Source organism: Asterias amurensis, chromosome 6, assembly GCF_032118995.1.
Source record: "Asterias amurensis chromosome 6, ASM3211899v1".
NCBI lineage: Eukaryota > Metazoa > Echinodermata > Asteroidea > Forcipulatida > Asteriidae > Asterias > Asterias amurensis.
The window spans coordinates 24,508,571-24,525,922 of record NC_092653.1 but is presented as its reverse complement, the minus strand read 5'-3'; the positions used below and the strand labels follow the sequence as shown (position 1 = coordinate 24,525,922).

The following is a 17,352-nucleotide window of genomic DNA, read 5'->3' as shown; positions in this document are numbered from 1 at the left end:
AAACAAACGAACAGACAACCAAACAAACAAACAAACGAACAGACAAACAAACACACAAACAAACAAACAAACAAACAAACAAACAAACAAACAAACAAACAAACAAACAAACAAACACCCCCCCAAAAAAAAAAATATAAATAAATAAATAAATAAATAAAAAAAAAAAAAAAAAAAAAGAGACGAGGGCAAAAACAACACCCAACATACAACAAACAAGTTAAAGGCAGACTGACTATATATATTATAAACAACCAGTTGTTTTCATGACTACTGTTCGGGAGAGGGCGTTGTTATATAGCCGACGTCATCAAGCAGAGGTAAACAAAATGCACAGATTTGTACGCGCGGCGCACATGAGCAAACTCCTTTTGACCTTTTCGCGACGAGGGCGCCCTGCTCTAATGACGTCATAATATGCAATTTGTGTTTTTTGTTTTGTTTTGGTTTTTTTTTTTGCACCAGATGAAAGACAGTTTCGCGTAGTAAAGTAGCTCAATCATTGTACTAAACGTTGCTCAACGAAATAGCCGCTTCAAAGGCAAGTGGGCATACGATAGAAAATCACACAACAACTTTAAACAAATCCGAGCAAAAGGTTGCAGCAATTTTTTGTATGCCGCCCTCTCTCTTGTTATTAGTCTATCACGTTGGCCGGACTAGTCTGGCTAGTCTAAACTGGGTACTCGCTCGTACGCACAACACACAGCAAGCGCACATGCGTAAAACAGTACGGCCGGTCGAGAGCTTGCGCAAAATAGTATCATAAAAGTCGTAAAACCTCACATTTTCATCATGTAATTGGGGCCGAGAAGAGGGGGCAACTTGTGAGAGGATATGAAGATGAAGACGGCCAAGTTTGCTGAAACGTCAACGTAAGGAACATGCCTTGAACGGCGGTTTATAATCCGAAAAAGGTGAGTTGACTTCAGATTTTAGTTGTGTACAGATGTTACACTGTTTACATACTGACTGTTATAGCCCACTGTAGCGTACCGTACCATGGCCAAGTGGCACAGATGTTTATCTGTACAAAGATTGTATGTATTCCTTTCTTGGTTTGAATGTCACACTGTTACAGTGTGTGTGGTGTGTATCTTGCTAAATTCTAGTTATTAGATACTTTAAATAGCAAACAAATGTTACAGTGTGTGTGGTGTGTATCTTGCTAAATGCTACTTATTAGAAACTTGAAATAGCCAAAAAAAACCCACAAAAAACGCCCCAAAACCTGCGCCTGCTGAACTGTCAAATCTAATAATAATAATAATAATAATAAGACTTGTAATGCGCACATATCCACCCTGCTGGGTGTTCAAGGCGCAGTAAAACCAAAAACAAAACAAAAACAGAATAGAACAGAATAGAACTCTGTATACGTACTGTAGTATGGTAGTACTGTGTATGCTATTGTTTTTGTTAGACTCATAGATTATGACACTCAAGAACTATAAGACTTTTAATAAAGTACACTTCTTTATAGGCCTATGCTTACACATGTAATTGAAATAATTATGTTTGAACAGTTTTCATTTAACTGTCTATTAATTAAAGAGAAAACAATCAAGACTAATTAAAAATTATAATTTTTAATGTGCAAGTTTCAGTTCAAAGGCTTTGTTCTGTTTTGTACTAAAGGAGAGGATGGATGAGGCCTTTTTTTCAAGGAGGAAAGAGCCACTCAAAATATACTGGCTGTTTAGATCTCACTACTTTAAAGACTGAAAATAGGTAAATTTAATAAATTTGTCCAATAGAATGATTCCAAGATGAAGAGAAAATTAAACTAATCAGTGTTTTGGTGACACAAATAAAATTAGAAATAAAATAACTGGCTTTATTAGAAGGAAATGAGTGAAATTGCCATGTACGTGTAAAGTGAAGGCATGAGAACCTTATCAACACATGATTGTTATCATTAACAAGTATCGACACTCACTCAGTAACTTTTGAATGAGTTGACTGTAGATTGGTTTTGATCATTTCCTGATGGCTGTTGTACACGGTGGAATGAGAGGTCAGGTCAGACCTTTCCCATTGCGTAGTGTGATATCCTTCCTGATTTAGTAGAATCCGGTAGCTGTGGTTTCGTTCCCTGGATTTAAACTCTAAGCCAATTCCTCCTCCAACCCCAACCAACTTCAAAATTCTTGTGAAAATGCGGTGACGTTTTTTCCCTGTTTTTGTTCAGTCACTGTATTCAGTCGAAACTCTCACATTGGCTTAACAGTAGTTTCCTTTATAGTTTTGCCTACTCATAATCAGCATTACGCTGACAAAATCCAATCTATGACAGGCTACATAAAATGTCACGGGATAAAAAGTCTGGCCTGCTAAGTCGGAGGTCCTTTGTGCAAGTCCCGCTCTAGTAAACTTGTCTATGTTCAACCCCAAATCTTTTAACAATTAGCCTACTCAGTCAGTTTCCTTTGTGGTTTTCTTGATACATAAACAAATTCCTAAAATAAGTTCTAAAGCCAAATGTCATACATGTTGTACAATCTGCAAGCAGGCCTTGAATTTGAAGGGGCACAACAATTTTCCTCCGCTAAGGGGCACCTCTACTTTATGAGGAAAACTTAAATTTGTATTGGAACTTTTCAAAGGGCACCACAGCAAAACCGTGGGCACCACAATTGCTGTGGATGCCTGGATTATTTTGAGGTTTGATATTGTTTTAATGGTTTCTTTCAAGCTTGTTTTCTTAATAATGATTCATTGTGATGAATGATGATTCAAATTGACTGAATCGGACCACAGTGTCTCCCTGTGCCGGTATAGGATGTTAGTTCAGTCACAGGGAGTGAACATAATCTGTTAGGAAGGGCTGTACCCCTACCTTGGCGTCGGCAAAATCTAATGAGGATCCAATCATTTACTGTTTTAATGACATCACCGACTCCCCGCCCTTAAAAGTTCAAAATATGAGAGTGGAATTGCTAAGTTCAGTGGAAGAGTTGCCAATTGGAAAACACACAAACTGCTTACTGCCTGCCCTACAAGTTCATAATATGAGAGTGAAATAGCTAAAGATCTGTGAATAAGTTGGCAGTTGGAAAACATATAAATCAGCTGCCAACTGCCTGCTCCTACGAGAACCAAAGCGTGAGTTGAGTGGAATCACTTAGTTTTGAAAGGATGTAGGAAGAACTTTTGCATTTGTTTGAGATGACAACGCATTAAAGGGCTGACTGATATGTATCAAACTGATATTCCTGACAAGTGTACTTTCGACTTCAAACTGTGGTGACCCAAGTATACTTTCGACTTCAAACTGTGGTGACCCTGATAATCTCATGGTTACAGTTTTGGGTATTGGTAAACAATTTATTTATTTACCAAATCTATCAATTTGAGTACAAAGGTAGCTTTCCAGTTTTATTTGTAGAGTCAACCCGATATCGATTTCAGGCATTAATTGGTTATTGGTTTTTGATCCATAGGTTGTGTGTCTAATATGTCGCAGTTAGAGTTGACATAAACCCCTCCACATACCTCTCCAAGTTAGGATAAAAGCTCACCAAGGCAACCTTTGGGTCTAATTGGGTGTTCTCTATGACCCTGTTTGTACCCACTTGACCACATGTGGATACCTTTTTTGTTTGGTGGGTGCATCTTCACACTGCACAGAAAACCGTGATCAACAACACCCATTCATTGAGCACCCCTGTAAGTCCATGCTTGGCATCAGTAGGAAACACCATTATTGGAAGGTTTGTCGCAGTCGATTGATTTTGTTTGTGTGCATCACATCTCACAGCTTTTAATTAGATTTCTGCTCATCCACCTTGGCACTTTGTCTAATCCTTTTGTTGTGGAGACTTCACTGGAGCTTTTATGGATAGCACTCACATGTTTGGTTGATTCTATGGGTTTTCTAGTGTCATTGCTACTGAGATGAGATTATTGAAGAGATAGGCCTATGATGTGTGTAATGTAAGTCTGCTGGTTCACATATGATCAGCACCAAGGTGTGTCTTCAACCATGAGTGGACAGCAATGTGTTCCTGAGATGCTGGCTTCAATTACCAAGCTGTATACCAAGTAACAAAGCCAATCAATCTATACAAAATTTGGAAACACAATTCTTAAGGAGTGCACATGCCATCTTAAGGGAATATCTGTGAAGGATAAAGTGAACGTAGTTCTTAGATTGATTGAAGAATCTACTTAAACACAGCAGGACTATAGGACGTCTCTGAGTTTAACTTTTGAAGAATGAACTCACTTCAGCGTCTTGGTCGGGATGGCTCACGCACTCCCGACTTTGAAGATCCTTACGACGCTCGCTACGAGACCAAATGGGAAGCGACTAACATCAAACCATTCAAAACACAAGATGAGTACCTGTATGCTATGGTGGAGGACCTTGCCGAGTGGCTCAATAATCTCTACACCATTGACATCATCCCAGAGAACTTTTACGAGAAGCTTGAGAATGGCTCGGTTCTCTGCCAGCATGCCAACAACATGCGAAGGGTTGCCATCGAGTATCGGCAAATGCATGGACTTAACGAAAAGGACATGGTTATTAATGACAATGACATCAAATTTAGGGTGGACGCTAAGGAAGGATCTTTCAATGCGAGGGATAACATAAGTAACTTCATCTCTTGGTGTCGTCACTCTCTTAACATCAAAGATGTTCTACTCTTCGAGTCGGATGATCTTGTTCTCAGGAAGAACGAGAGGAGTTTCATTCTGTGCCTTCTTGAGGTGGCACGGCGAGGGGGCAAGGTGGGGATGCCTGTCCCTCTCTTGGTGCAGTTTGAGGAGGACATTGAACGCGAGATTAATGCCGGTTTATTGGCGTTAAACTCACAGTTAAGCACCCAATCCGAGCCAGATTCAGAGCCTTCAATTGAACCAGCTTCTCCCACCAGCTCTGCCACCACAACAGACGTTGATCGAGAGCTTGAATCGGGCTCCGATGCAGACCATGAGATGGACTCTCAAAGATCAGACTCACCTGATCTGACGAGCTTGAATGATACTCAAAGCAGTGCTCCAGCCGTCCCGGTACGAACTCGGAAAGTGAGCCGGTCTCGGCTTCCAAAACCCATGCATCAACACCACATGAATCAGACCCTGGGCCGTGGATCTGATGGGTATGCAAGTACAGACACGCCTGAACAGGAACAAGAACCTCCACCTCAGGTCATGCTGGAATATGCAGTGCTCATCTCACTTCATGAAAGGGTGAGTCCAAACTATGCTTTACTTTTTCAAGTTCTTAGAAAAATAATTATGTTTTATAGTTTAAATCGCAGTATTTTGTGTGGTTTTCGTTTTCAATCTGTTCTTGTTTGTAATTTGTGCATAAATACTACCTTAAGATTTGAAGTGTTTGCCGGTGAACAATATTTTACAGGTTCTTCAGGACGAAGACTGAGCTGTGTATTGAGAGAGTGTGGGACTAGTTTTCTGGTTGCTGGACACAATTTTTGTTCCAAATGCAGCACAACTCAATGTGCAGTTTTGTCTGGCCCCGTAACAGAAAATTGCTTCTAGACGCAAGTTGACGCAACTCTCTCAATAAATGGCTCTGATTGAAGACAGACAAACACTCTGACTGACAGACAGACTAGCGGCTGACTACTAAAACAGACAGATTGCTGGCTAAACATTGCCAGTAGATCATAAAAACAAAGATTTAATTTCATGGAAGACAAATTCATATTCCACCCATACATTCTGTAGATGATTGATAACTGATACCCTTCTCTTACCCCAAGCGTGTCCAAAACCACCAGTCGTATGGTGTTTTAATATCCGCTAGAAAACCCATCCAACCAAAGTACACAGTGTAATATTACCTGCAAAGTTGGCATTGTGTAGATGGAAATTAATACTTTGACAATTTGGTATTATTATGGACACCACTCGCTGTGGCTGGAGAGTGGTTTGCTCGTTGGGGTGTGTACTTTCAGACGCCAGGAGTGTATCTTATGAAAGCATTGACCATTTTCTCTAAGGGGAATTCTTACAAGAAGGCATTCAACCAATAAGCCATATTGCTAGTAGTAAATACATCTGGACCCAATTTCATAAAGCCTGTAAGCAAGCACAAAACTCGCTGAGCACAGACAAAATATTGCTTAGTATTATCTGCTTAACATATGAAGTTTTGCCCAGGTGAAAGACTTGCTTCTAGTCACAATACAAGTTATTGCTTAAAAATATGAATTCTCAGACTATAGAGACAGGCCTGTGGTAGGGTTTATGTTCGGAATGTTTTCTAAGTTGAAGTTAGGATTTTTGCACAAGTTATACTTTTAGTACTGTCAGACTGTGTGTCAGTCTATTAGCAGTCAAACTACTGTTTTTCACAAAAACATCAGATTCTTCATCGGTGACAAAACTCTTGTTTTTGTTTCGAGAGATTGAACAAATCACTGGTAAACCTGATCCAATACCCCCTTCCAAGAACGATACTTAAAGAAATTGGGTTTGTGGAATCATAGTTCTATTGTTTCAGGGTCAAGAGGAAAAGGTTAATAAATGGCAAAGCATTTGCCAACTTTTGGTTACATGTTTTGAACATGATATTACGTTGAAGGCATGAAGGCAATTGGCAATGGCGCAATCCGTGTACATCGGATGTTACAGTAAAATTACAGAGAAGATAGAATGTTGGAAAGGCAGTTAGAAATGATACATGTACTAGGTGTACTGTACTATAATGTACTCTCAGTTTCGATGTGCTTGGTCATGTATTTTGTGGTTTTTGTGGAGTGGTTTCTGTTCCTTTTTGTGTTTTTTGCTGTTGTTCTGTACCCCCTGCTGTATCAGACAAGTTATTTGAAATTTAAAGAGCAAAATTATGAATATAAAAAAGCCAAATTTAAATACAAAAACCAAACGAGCTGCATGCAAATGCAGGGCTGAATGCTTCGTTTTTGAAAGGGCAAGGGCACCAAGGCATTTTATTTTTGGTAAAGGGCACCTTATGATGAAATTGCAAATTTGTACTGGAGCATTTCAAGGGCACCAAGGCAATGACCAGGGGACACGGAGGCAATCGCCTTCGTTGCCTCCGTGAAGTATCAGGCCTGCAAATGGTTTTAAAGCAGGTTATAAGTGATTGATTTTCTAAGGAAAATATTTAGATCCCCAAGTTGTTCTTTTTACTTTTAGCTCAGATGAAAAAGTTGTGTGTAATGTAAGACTCCAATTAGAAAATAACTCACTCTGTGGCAGTGAAGTTAATAACAAGAAGTCCCCTCAATCAACAAAGCGAAAGTAGTCCTGGCCGAGTTGCTAATTTGCTACCTCCCCAGGTAGTACTTAATAAGCAGGACAGTTCTTTTTAGAACTAATTAAAATGTCTCCTAAATTCTAAAACTCTGGGGCAGTAGAATAAAACGCAAGACAAGTTCTTTTAAAGAACAATCTTCAAAGCAAGTACCCATCATGGTGTACAACATGCAGTAAAACTTGTGGTTGAGTAACAATTGACCAAGGACACCATTCGAAATAGAAGAACAAGTTCACACATTTAGTGTTTATTAATTGATTCACCCGTTGATTTTATTAATTTATTATTTGTTGCATAGGAAGGTTGATTTGTTGATGTCAACATTTGCTTTTAAACGAATGAAAACTTCCCAAACATTGTGAGGTTGGTCTCATTATCGAATACAAAAGAACCCAATAATAGTACAAATTCCAAATGTTTGTGTGTACGATGTATCCATGACCTTAAATTTGGACAGGATGTGTGTGGTTGTCTCACTGCTCTTTTTGACAGTGGTCTTTGTTTGTGCGCATCCAAAATGCCCTAGGAAAAAACAACTTTTGCAAAGCCTCAAGGACCCCCAAAGATAGTGTTTGCTTTTGCCACTGTCCACTTAAAAAAGCCCAGCAAATAAAAGAGTTATACAAAATCCTACTCAGGATTTTGTTTGTAAATAATACTGGACTCTGGAATATGAAGCTTGTGGACGCTGGCCTGTCAAAATAGTGCAAGGACAGGACAAAACACACTTAGAGCAATTGGTATTTCTTTTTACAAATGTAGATTAGTTCCATGCAGGTTTACATTCCTGGCATTTTTTCACAAATTTACGGTTCTTCTTCAGTGATTGTGGAATTTCCATATTTGTACAGAAGTCAGAAGAAATTTGTGTGTGAGATTCGGAGCTTCAGTTGTAGTTTACATGTAATATAAAATGTCTACATGTTTTACAAGAATAGTGCATTTTACACTTCATCTGTACCATGGTGTCTGTGAATTAGCCTCCAATACAATTTTTGTCCATCAGAAATCGTATACATTTTTGTTATTACATGTACATTGTACATGTGCGTAGGTGCATTCCATGCCTTTAAATCACTGCAATAAAATGTCACAATGTATTGAACTTTATTTAGGAGCTCAAATACACAATGAATACCTTTCACTGTGTCGTTTCATCCATAACGTCAAAAGAAAAACCACCCCATAGGTCAATATTTCCTGCCCTAAGGGCCAAATCAATGAGGCAAACAACCCCCCTTACGCAAATACACTAATTATCACCGCTGACCTTGTCCTCAAAAAAGGTTAAATACTATTTGTCATGAAGTAAATCTGACGGTATTGAAGTAAGAAAACTGTTTTTGAATGAGACGATTTTCAATGTATAGTACAGTGCCGGAGGCTGTACAAAAAGAACCATTCGTTCAAACAGATTTAGTAAATGTACTCAGTTGATTGAGAATCAGTGTTGATTTAACTTAACCCTCAACTTTAAAGCTTGGCAAAGCACTATGAAAAGTTGTGTTCGATGCAGGAAAAATAATCTCCAGCACAATCTAACACAATCTGAAAAGTGTTTCTCAGATTTGTATTTAGGGGCAAAAAAACTAATAATTTGTTTTACAAACATGCTGTCACATTACATCATTTGAGTGAAATGGTTTTTTTTCCAGAATGCTTTATAAAATTTTACTATTGAAAGCTGCTTCAGGCTTCTTACAAAAAACAACAAAGGTTTCTATTGCCATTTATTTTGAGAGTGATAACTGAGCAGATACCTTTCCTTTGAGATTGGCAAAGATGTTGTCAGTTTCATAATTAATTTTCTTGTGTGGTTTCCTTTCCTTGGATGTTAACTGCATCTTCAAAGTGTAGTAGACATAACACACCACACACCTACTAGTAATTATTCCCGATCTCTAAAGACGTCACAAATCCCCCTGTCTGTCTGTCCTTCGATCTTTATATTCCCACAAGATGCTCTGCATATGCTGAGGCCTGTTGGAGGGGCATGCATTGGGAGTGATTGTCAGGGCCGCAAGGTTCAACTACAAACCTAATAGTAAAGTGTCTTGAGTTTTACATTATGGCTGCATCCGCCAAACGGGTGTTAGGTTGAAATGAGGATCCTCCCTGCATGTAACAGACTGCTGTTGCATGTTGACATTCCAAAATATGCAGAAAACTGGACACTTTCATTGACCATTCATTATCCTACGTTATATTGACCATACAGTATTTTATTGTTTTGATCATAATTTTGTACTCATCAAACAGCTGTTCGGTTGGAATCTCCAGGCCATATCGATTCAGACATTTTTAAAGGTGCCCCAAATGAGAATTTTAAAGCAACAAATTTCTATGCAGACGGTACATGTATAGTGTACTCCAGTGTGTGTTTTTAAAACACTACACACCGTGTACTTAGTACTTTCTGGGTTACATGTATTATGTGGGTGGGATTCGAACCCATGACTTGTGCTATGCTACATTGCACATGATGTAGAGCATGTAGTAACATGTATCCATTTTAAATCCTTTATTCCCCAGTGGGTACCGCAATGATAACATAGTTTGCCATGTCATATTATGTACAGTCTGTGAGCACCATGGCAGTTGTTCTAGTTTCTCATTTGTAATAATGCCAATTGAGACACCACTAATACATTTCAAATAGACAGTTGATGATTTGCTGACCACAGCCATTCCATCGCGCTTGTATCACCGTCATGCATGCATGGATTCCAATTCATAAAGGCAGAGAAACAAAACTCCAAAGAACTGCGCATTATCAAAACACCATTTGTCATCACAGATCAAATAACTGCTCCTGAAAACTGTGGATGCTATTTTTGATACACAAGTTTAGACCGTGGTCGTCTTTAGGTTTACTTTGGTTTCGGGGTTGATGCAGTAGTGGCACAAAGAAGAAAGACCAGTCAGTATTTTTGGTAGAGAAAATCGGAATCCATAAGACTACAGGGCTTGAAGCTCAACAATTTTACTAGATCTGAAATTTGTTTACAAAACCAGAATCAAAATGAGAGAAAAAAACTTCCCAAGTCCAGATACAATTTAACATGCACCTGTTTTTATTTAGACAATTAAGATATATGTAAGAGAAGATTGATCTCATCTGTCAGTGGGGGTATTAACTTTACTTCATTATTCAACAGAATTGTAGGTACATTTATTTCCCAGACACAAGTTCAGAATTAGTTTGTTTCTGTTCAAGATATTACACTGTGAGTATAATTTACAGAAACAAAAGGTGATTACACAGACACATTTCTGCTCTTACAACCTTTTATTTGCCTCATCAAGCAAGGTTCTATAAGATGTTGGATAAGTTCACATTTACAAATTTGTACAACAAATCCTTGATCACTCACTTCTAGGTCAATTTTACGCTTGGTACAGATGGGAATGTGTACACAGATCATAGGCAGAGATGTGGGATGAATCATATTCCTGGGGTGCCCCAGGGCTCTATACTGGGCCTAAATATTTAAATTTCATTGCAGCCTTCTAATATTGTAATATGAACACGGCATGGTTAGACTGCTTTTAATGTACAGGTATTCGGGTGGAATGAACTGGGCACTCTATTAACGCCCGACTATCAGATTTGTTTCCAATTTGTGCTTGAATTTTGTATTGAAAAGTGATTTGTTTTTTAATGACAGTCAAATATGTCATACACAGAAGAGTAAGAAGGAAAAGTAGTGTATGTCTAAACGCAAAGCATTATAAGGGATTGGAAGTATCAGTCTTTTATAGCTGAATTAAGATGCCTGCTTGGGTTTATATACTTCAGGTGAAACAAAACCGTGCTCTTTGATCTTTTTGTGTGGCACTTACGTACTATACATTTACTGAAATCTAAACCAACATTTTGTTGAAGGCTCCTGAAATTTGTATCCGAGTTTCAGACCTGTTTGTTGGCAGTGCACTCTCACCTTCTTTGAATTAAACCATTAGCTTACCCAAGATGGCCCACCCGCTGCTTTGACTGATAGTCATGTAGAGTGTGTATAATCATTAATCATTATGTGTTTTCAGGTTTATTCATGTTGTTTGAGATTTCCTTTATAAAATTGAGCTTTTAGCATAATGAGTAAATGTTCTCCTGTTCCTTTCAACCCAGTGTTCACTTGAAGTAAATATGCAAGTCATTAATGCTACTATAAATGGGCATACATTTACATAATTGTAATACATGTACATATATATGTACTGAAGAACTTAACTATGGACTGATTGGGTTTGTGTAGAGACCCTAGCAAGGGCAGGGTCTCATGATAACTCGGTGCTTAATTGGGTTGTAAATCGGTCAGTGCAGTGAAGACATGAAACATATTGTGTCTATCATCTGTACATTCTACCATAGAGAAAGTACCACTATGGTAATAAAGTGTAGGCCATCCATGGGTTACTGGAGTGATGCTGTCCAGTGTCCACCTGATTTTGACTTGGTGCCAATGTTTGTGTGAATCGTGAATGATTGACTGTCTGCTCCTACTGTATTTAACCTATGAGACATTCATTCATGGAAACTATTTCTCCGTCAATGGAAGGAAGACTCAATTTATGGGATCATGGTCTTAGCAATGTTAATGATGTGTTCGTCTCAAGCTTGGCATAACTAAAGGGATTGCATTTTGCGGCATTTGTTGATGTGTTTCCGGTGGGATAATTCCAGTGAAGTCAAGGATGTTTGAAAGATGTTCCTTACTATCTGAGATGAGAAAAATACAGTTGGGCCTACTTCAAGAGCATCCACGTGAATGAACTTCTTTATTGTTGGATTTTTGCTTGAAATATTTCCTGAAATAATTACTTCTACACTTTACAGCAGAAAAAGACATGCTTAGGAAAAAGGTGACATAGCAAGAATTGTAAAATATTTGTACATTAAATATTTTATTTGTTCACTTAGGAAAGTAATTTATAATCCTCAGGCAGTTTTTCATTTGTACACGTAAAAACAAGTACCTGTCCCTTTTCCATGCGGAAAAGGACAGGGGACCAGTCTAGTCGAGATCCTTCCCTGAATATTGAATATCATGACTCAAATGTCGACAAATACCAAACTGATTCACCTGCACTGAGTGCATGCATTAAACATGTCTAATGACATTGGCTGCATATTTCCTACAGCAAGGTAGATCGGCATTTGTAATTGGGCACCTTAATAGCACTCACTCACTGCTGATAGCATACCGACATCACCATGGCCTGTGATGACGTGAGAACGAGTTAATAAAGAACTGCAGGAAGAGAGCGGCTTGAAATGAAGTCTCGCTGTCAGAAAAAGTGTGTTTTTCCCGGCATGTGATGTGGAAAAATGGCAGGGGTCAGCATGTTTAGAACTGCCTCCCTCAAAGCAGATAGCAGTGAATATGTAATGCGTGCTCTACATACACTGATGGCTGTTCGCTATTTCACTCAGTGGGTTTGATGGAAAAACACTTAAAATATATCAAGGGTGTTTTAAGTAGAGAAGTTCAAGGATTGAGAACGAATACTGTATCTAGGCTACACTGTACATGTGGGCCTACATGTACAGTACATGCATGAAGGAATATTTTGTCTACAAGTTTGAAGATACAATGTTATTGTAAATAAGGAAAGAGACCATTTGTTTATATTGTAGGCCTCAGTTCTTAAAGACATTGGACACTATTGGTAATTGATAAAGACTAGTCTTCACAGTTGGTGTATCTCAACATATGCATAAAATAACAAACCTGTGAAAATTTGAGCTCAATCGGTTGTCAAAGTTGCGAGATAATAATGAAAGAAAGAACACCCTTATCACCTCTCCCCATTACTCGTAATCAAGAAAGGTTTTATGATGATAATTATTTTGAGTAATTACCAATAGTGTCCACTGCCTTTAATAGAAAATCCACAATTGTTACAAAGCTTGATGAAGTCGGCATTAGGACGAATCATGATAAATTCAACAATCCGTGAATAATTTTGACAAGCAATTTTGTGCAGCAACTTGGATGGAATATTTTTTGTACACACTGAGTGCTTATTATTAATCTTTCAAGGGGGCCACATAGACTGACCATTCCTACATGTACCTACATGCATAGACCAAGTTTGTACCTCAAGTTTATTAAGTATCTGTCAGTATCAGTGAGCGTAAAGTCTATTTCTACCTCCATGGTACATGTACATGTATGCAGAGACGCCATGTTGTTCATGAGCTACGGATGTTTTGAAAATAATTGGTAGTTAACAACTCAGTGTTTAACTACAATGTATTTAGCCCTCACAATAACACCCAATATATTGTGAATGTTTTGGCAAGTTTTTAGATGACATTTACGCAGCCCATTCTGACCCTGTCGGAAAGACCTGTAGAAAGCACAGTTAAAGAAGGCCGTAATCCTAGGGGGTGTTTTGTAGGCCCCCTAATACGTATTGATTTCCAATCAGTCTGATGAAATCTCTGTGTTAAGTACACCGCTTCTTATTCTTTGTTGCTGGGACCGCTGAATATAACAGGGGACCATTGAGTTTACCAGTTTAGAAAGGGGGTCGATACCTCTTGATTTAATTTCCTGTCGGCGACAAAGACAACATTGTTGATCAGGGACAAAGGCTTTAGTTGGAATGATCACAAGGCCTGTAACTTGTTCCACATGGATGCGATGCTGTAACACGTTAAGGTTAATGTGAATCTTACATTAATCAATTTAGATTTGTTTTATTCATACCATGTAGGATAAGAGGATTTGTTCTTTGTTCAACACTTTAAATGAAAATGTAGGGAGTTTGGTAAACGTAGAAAGTACACACACATGTATGTCATCACATCTCTATAAATTTGAATCAAGATTATTTTTAGGACCAATTCTTCAAATTTCATGCTGCCTTTTCAACGTTGTTGAAGTGGCTGTTAAAGTAATTCTGTCTGGCTATAATATAATTATCACCATGTGTTATCCATATTGATTTAGCTGAGGCCAACTGCTTCTGCAATGAGTTCTTTATTGAATACAGAAATAGAAAGTTTATCATGGTATAACCGCACTGGTTGCGGTCATGCGGCCGAATGTTAGCAAAATATTTGATGAGTTACCAGATGTTGTGTCCGAATACAACAATTCTGTAAACTTTTAATTAAAAAAAAATACATTCAATGATTGATTGCTTTGTTTCCAACAAGCTCGAGATTGCTTTAATTATTTGTGTAACCTTGTTACAAATTGTTGCTATCTGGTTTTGCTTTGCATTATGGCTTTCCATAGTGTTCTGACCCTGGTTGGCAAAAACTCAAGCTGTGACGTTGCAAAAGAAAGGTCTAAAACACAGCAACTAGCAAATGTCAGGTGACTTCAACTGTCACATGGTGTACATTGTACATCACCTGACTAACTTTGATGGATGTAATAAGATCGCGCTGTCATTATGTCATTACCTAGCAGTCATAACGATCAGAGTTTGTTTACATACAGCTGTTCCACAGTGTACACAACCAAGGCAAATTGCTAAATTTGGGAAATATTTTCAGCATGAATGGCCAAACATGTAGATGTCGATTGTCAAGTAGTATATGTACAAACAAAATTATGACTAAGCTAACTGACAATTTTAAGTCAAGATCTTGTGAGGCCTACAAAAACCAATGTCCCTTGCTACAAAATTTAACAATGTTTGAGAAAGTTCCACAAGGTACCTTGGACGGACCAAATAAAAAGTGTCCTTACACACTGGTAGCAAAATAACACAACCTTGCTAAAAAAAAATAACCTACATGTAGGTAGCCCTGCTAAATTTCTGTCACCTGAAGAGGGCCAATACTATTTGAGAAAATTTCACTAGGGATCTTGGACAGTCCAGACACTGATGTCTAAATTTGCAAAAGTTCACAAGCTTGCTAAAAAATAAGCGATGTCATCAGCTAAACTGCTGTGATGTGATGTGAAAAGGGCTTTAAATTTCAGTTCTTCTTCATTTAGGTTGAGATGTTTTTGTTTCCTTTTTGAAATGGCAAAAAAATTAAAAACAGGAAGGGCACATAACATTATGTATTTGTTCACCTCCATATTTATTATCTATTTGCCATCTATAATGCTATTACTTCCAGACCAACCCTTAAGTCCATATGGTCAATAAAATCAAACTTGGTTATTTTTATTTCTACATTGGGGTTATCAGTGTGTTGACATAGCGGATTATCCGCACATTCGGCAGTATGAAGGACACTCCGCTATATCTGTTTAATTGGTGAGGCGAGCCTTGTGTGTTATTGGGTTAGACAGTGATCCTTGGCTAGACGCCTTCAGTTTGTGTCAGATGTTCTCCTTATGCTCCAGATTGGGTTTCCGCTCCTGTCAATTCATGAAAGAAAATACAACTGCTGCTTCCATGGCTTCTCAGGTTGTATGGAAACCCGGGCGTGATCCCGCGCTATGTACAGTACAGTATATGACAGTATAATATGAATGTACATGTATGGGTTCTGACTGGCCCCCTGCTCATCAAAGATGTTGACAAACTAGGGTAACGGCAAATAAAGGGCTAGATGGCTCAGTGTTTGGTAATAATATTGTTCTGCAGTTCTGGAAATGAAACCAATGGACCCTTAAAAGGGTTAACACTGTGAGGCAGGCAGTTCCATGGTAGGCCCAATTGGTCATGAAAGTTGCAAGAAAATAATGACAGAAAAGACCCTTCTTGCATAGCATGTATGCTTTCAGATCAGATGCCTTAGGAGGAAGGATTCATTCTTGAAGCCTTTCTAAGTTTCAAATGTATAGGTGGACACGTAGTATACGTTCATTACATCAGAGCGGGTCTTCTGACAAAGTTTATATCACTCATCACTCAGCTCCCCAGTGCTCTTTAAAAACAAGTACGTTGTTATGGTAACTAATTTTTGGAGTAATACTAATGTATTCTCCCTTGCAGTTGGAGTAACAGATCATAACACCTGGAGGTCCCATCACCCATAGGGGATATTTAATAGTCGGTTAATATTTAAAAAGTGGTGGGTTAAAATGAATTTGGAAAAAGATTAAAATTGTGATTATTCTGAATGGCCTCTTCAGAAATTACCTCACTATTGGAATGGTACCTGTTAGTTTGTGTTGTTCAAGTGGTTTATATTCCTACCATATGCTTTCAATTCCCACTTTAAATTCCTCCGCTGGAAATATGATAGACTGTACTTTCACTTGAGAGCCGTCAGGTTATTTAACATTATTATTATCGACCATGCAGACTGTTTTGCTTGGACCCTTAAAGTGCAGCGAACTTGAATTAGATGATAAATCATTTACACCTGGCCTGCAGTGGGCTATTGATTCAATGTTATAGCATTGTCTACTAACTGGCCTTGGGTTGCAACTGTTATTATAACATTGCTTGCTAGAAACAACATCTCTATGAGAAGCTGTGTACATGGAGCACATGTACACTGTTATGAGCGTAATATTGACATTTTTTTTCTAAGCTGTACTTAATTATGTTCACTAATTAGTAAAAAGGTAGTGGAATGAGGTCGGTTGTTTTTCCCGAGTGTCATTGGAGGATGTTTGTCGGCAATCTATCATCATTAATTTTGTCAAACTGTCACTTTGATTAATTTATAATTAACAACCCCTTACCCTGCCTAATGCAACAACATCAACATCTGCTCAGCTCACAATGTACCTTCCATTTGTACACTATAAATGTACGTACAGTAAGCAGAAAAAAATTATACTTAAAAAAAAAATTTAAAAAAATAAAGTAACCATCCACATATTGTACTAACTCATGACTTTATCCAACATTTGTTTTGCTTGTACCAGAAAAATTAATGTAATATTTGCTGTTTAAATTAAGCAGCACTATAAAATTAGGCCCAAGCTTTATTGGGCAGTTTTATATTCATACCCAATTATAACTAATCACCGACACTAGATATACACGTTATCAATAATTGATCTCTATTACACCCTAATCCAGACACGCCCAGGAAAACACGTACAGGACCAACCATTTCCGCAATATAATAATAAGGGCGTTATTTTTCATCGCTTGAACAGGCTCTCCATACCCAATCTGAAGTGTATTTAAGAATTTATTAACAGCTCATGGGTGAAATT

The 17,352-nt window shown here is 38.1% G+C and overlaps 1 protein-coding gene across 3 annotated transcripts in view; it reads left to right on the top strand.

Annotated features, from left to right (window-relative positions):
• The first annotated feature begins 391 nt into the window (after positions 1 to 391).
• The window catches only part of LOC139938511 (uncharacterized), a 43,323-nt gene continuing 26,362 nt past the window's right edge, over positions 392 to 17,352 (top strand). The window contains exons 1-3 of one of the 3 annotated variants that reach the window (XM_071934078.1): positions 392 to 917; positions 1,639 to 1,731; positions 3,761 to 5,199. In XM_071934078.1, the coding sequence (XP_071790179.1) occupies positions 4,219 to 5,199 (981 nt within the window). In that variant the 5' untranslated portion in view covers positions 392 to 917; positions 1,639 to 1,731; positions 3,761 to 4,218. Of the gene's footprint in view, positions 918 to 1,638; positions 1,732 to 3,443; positions 5,200 to 17,352 lie in introns of all 3 variants that reach the window. The other 2 variants (XM_071934077.1, XM_071934076.1) reach the window with 2 other exon arrangements.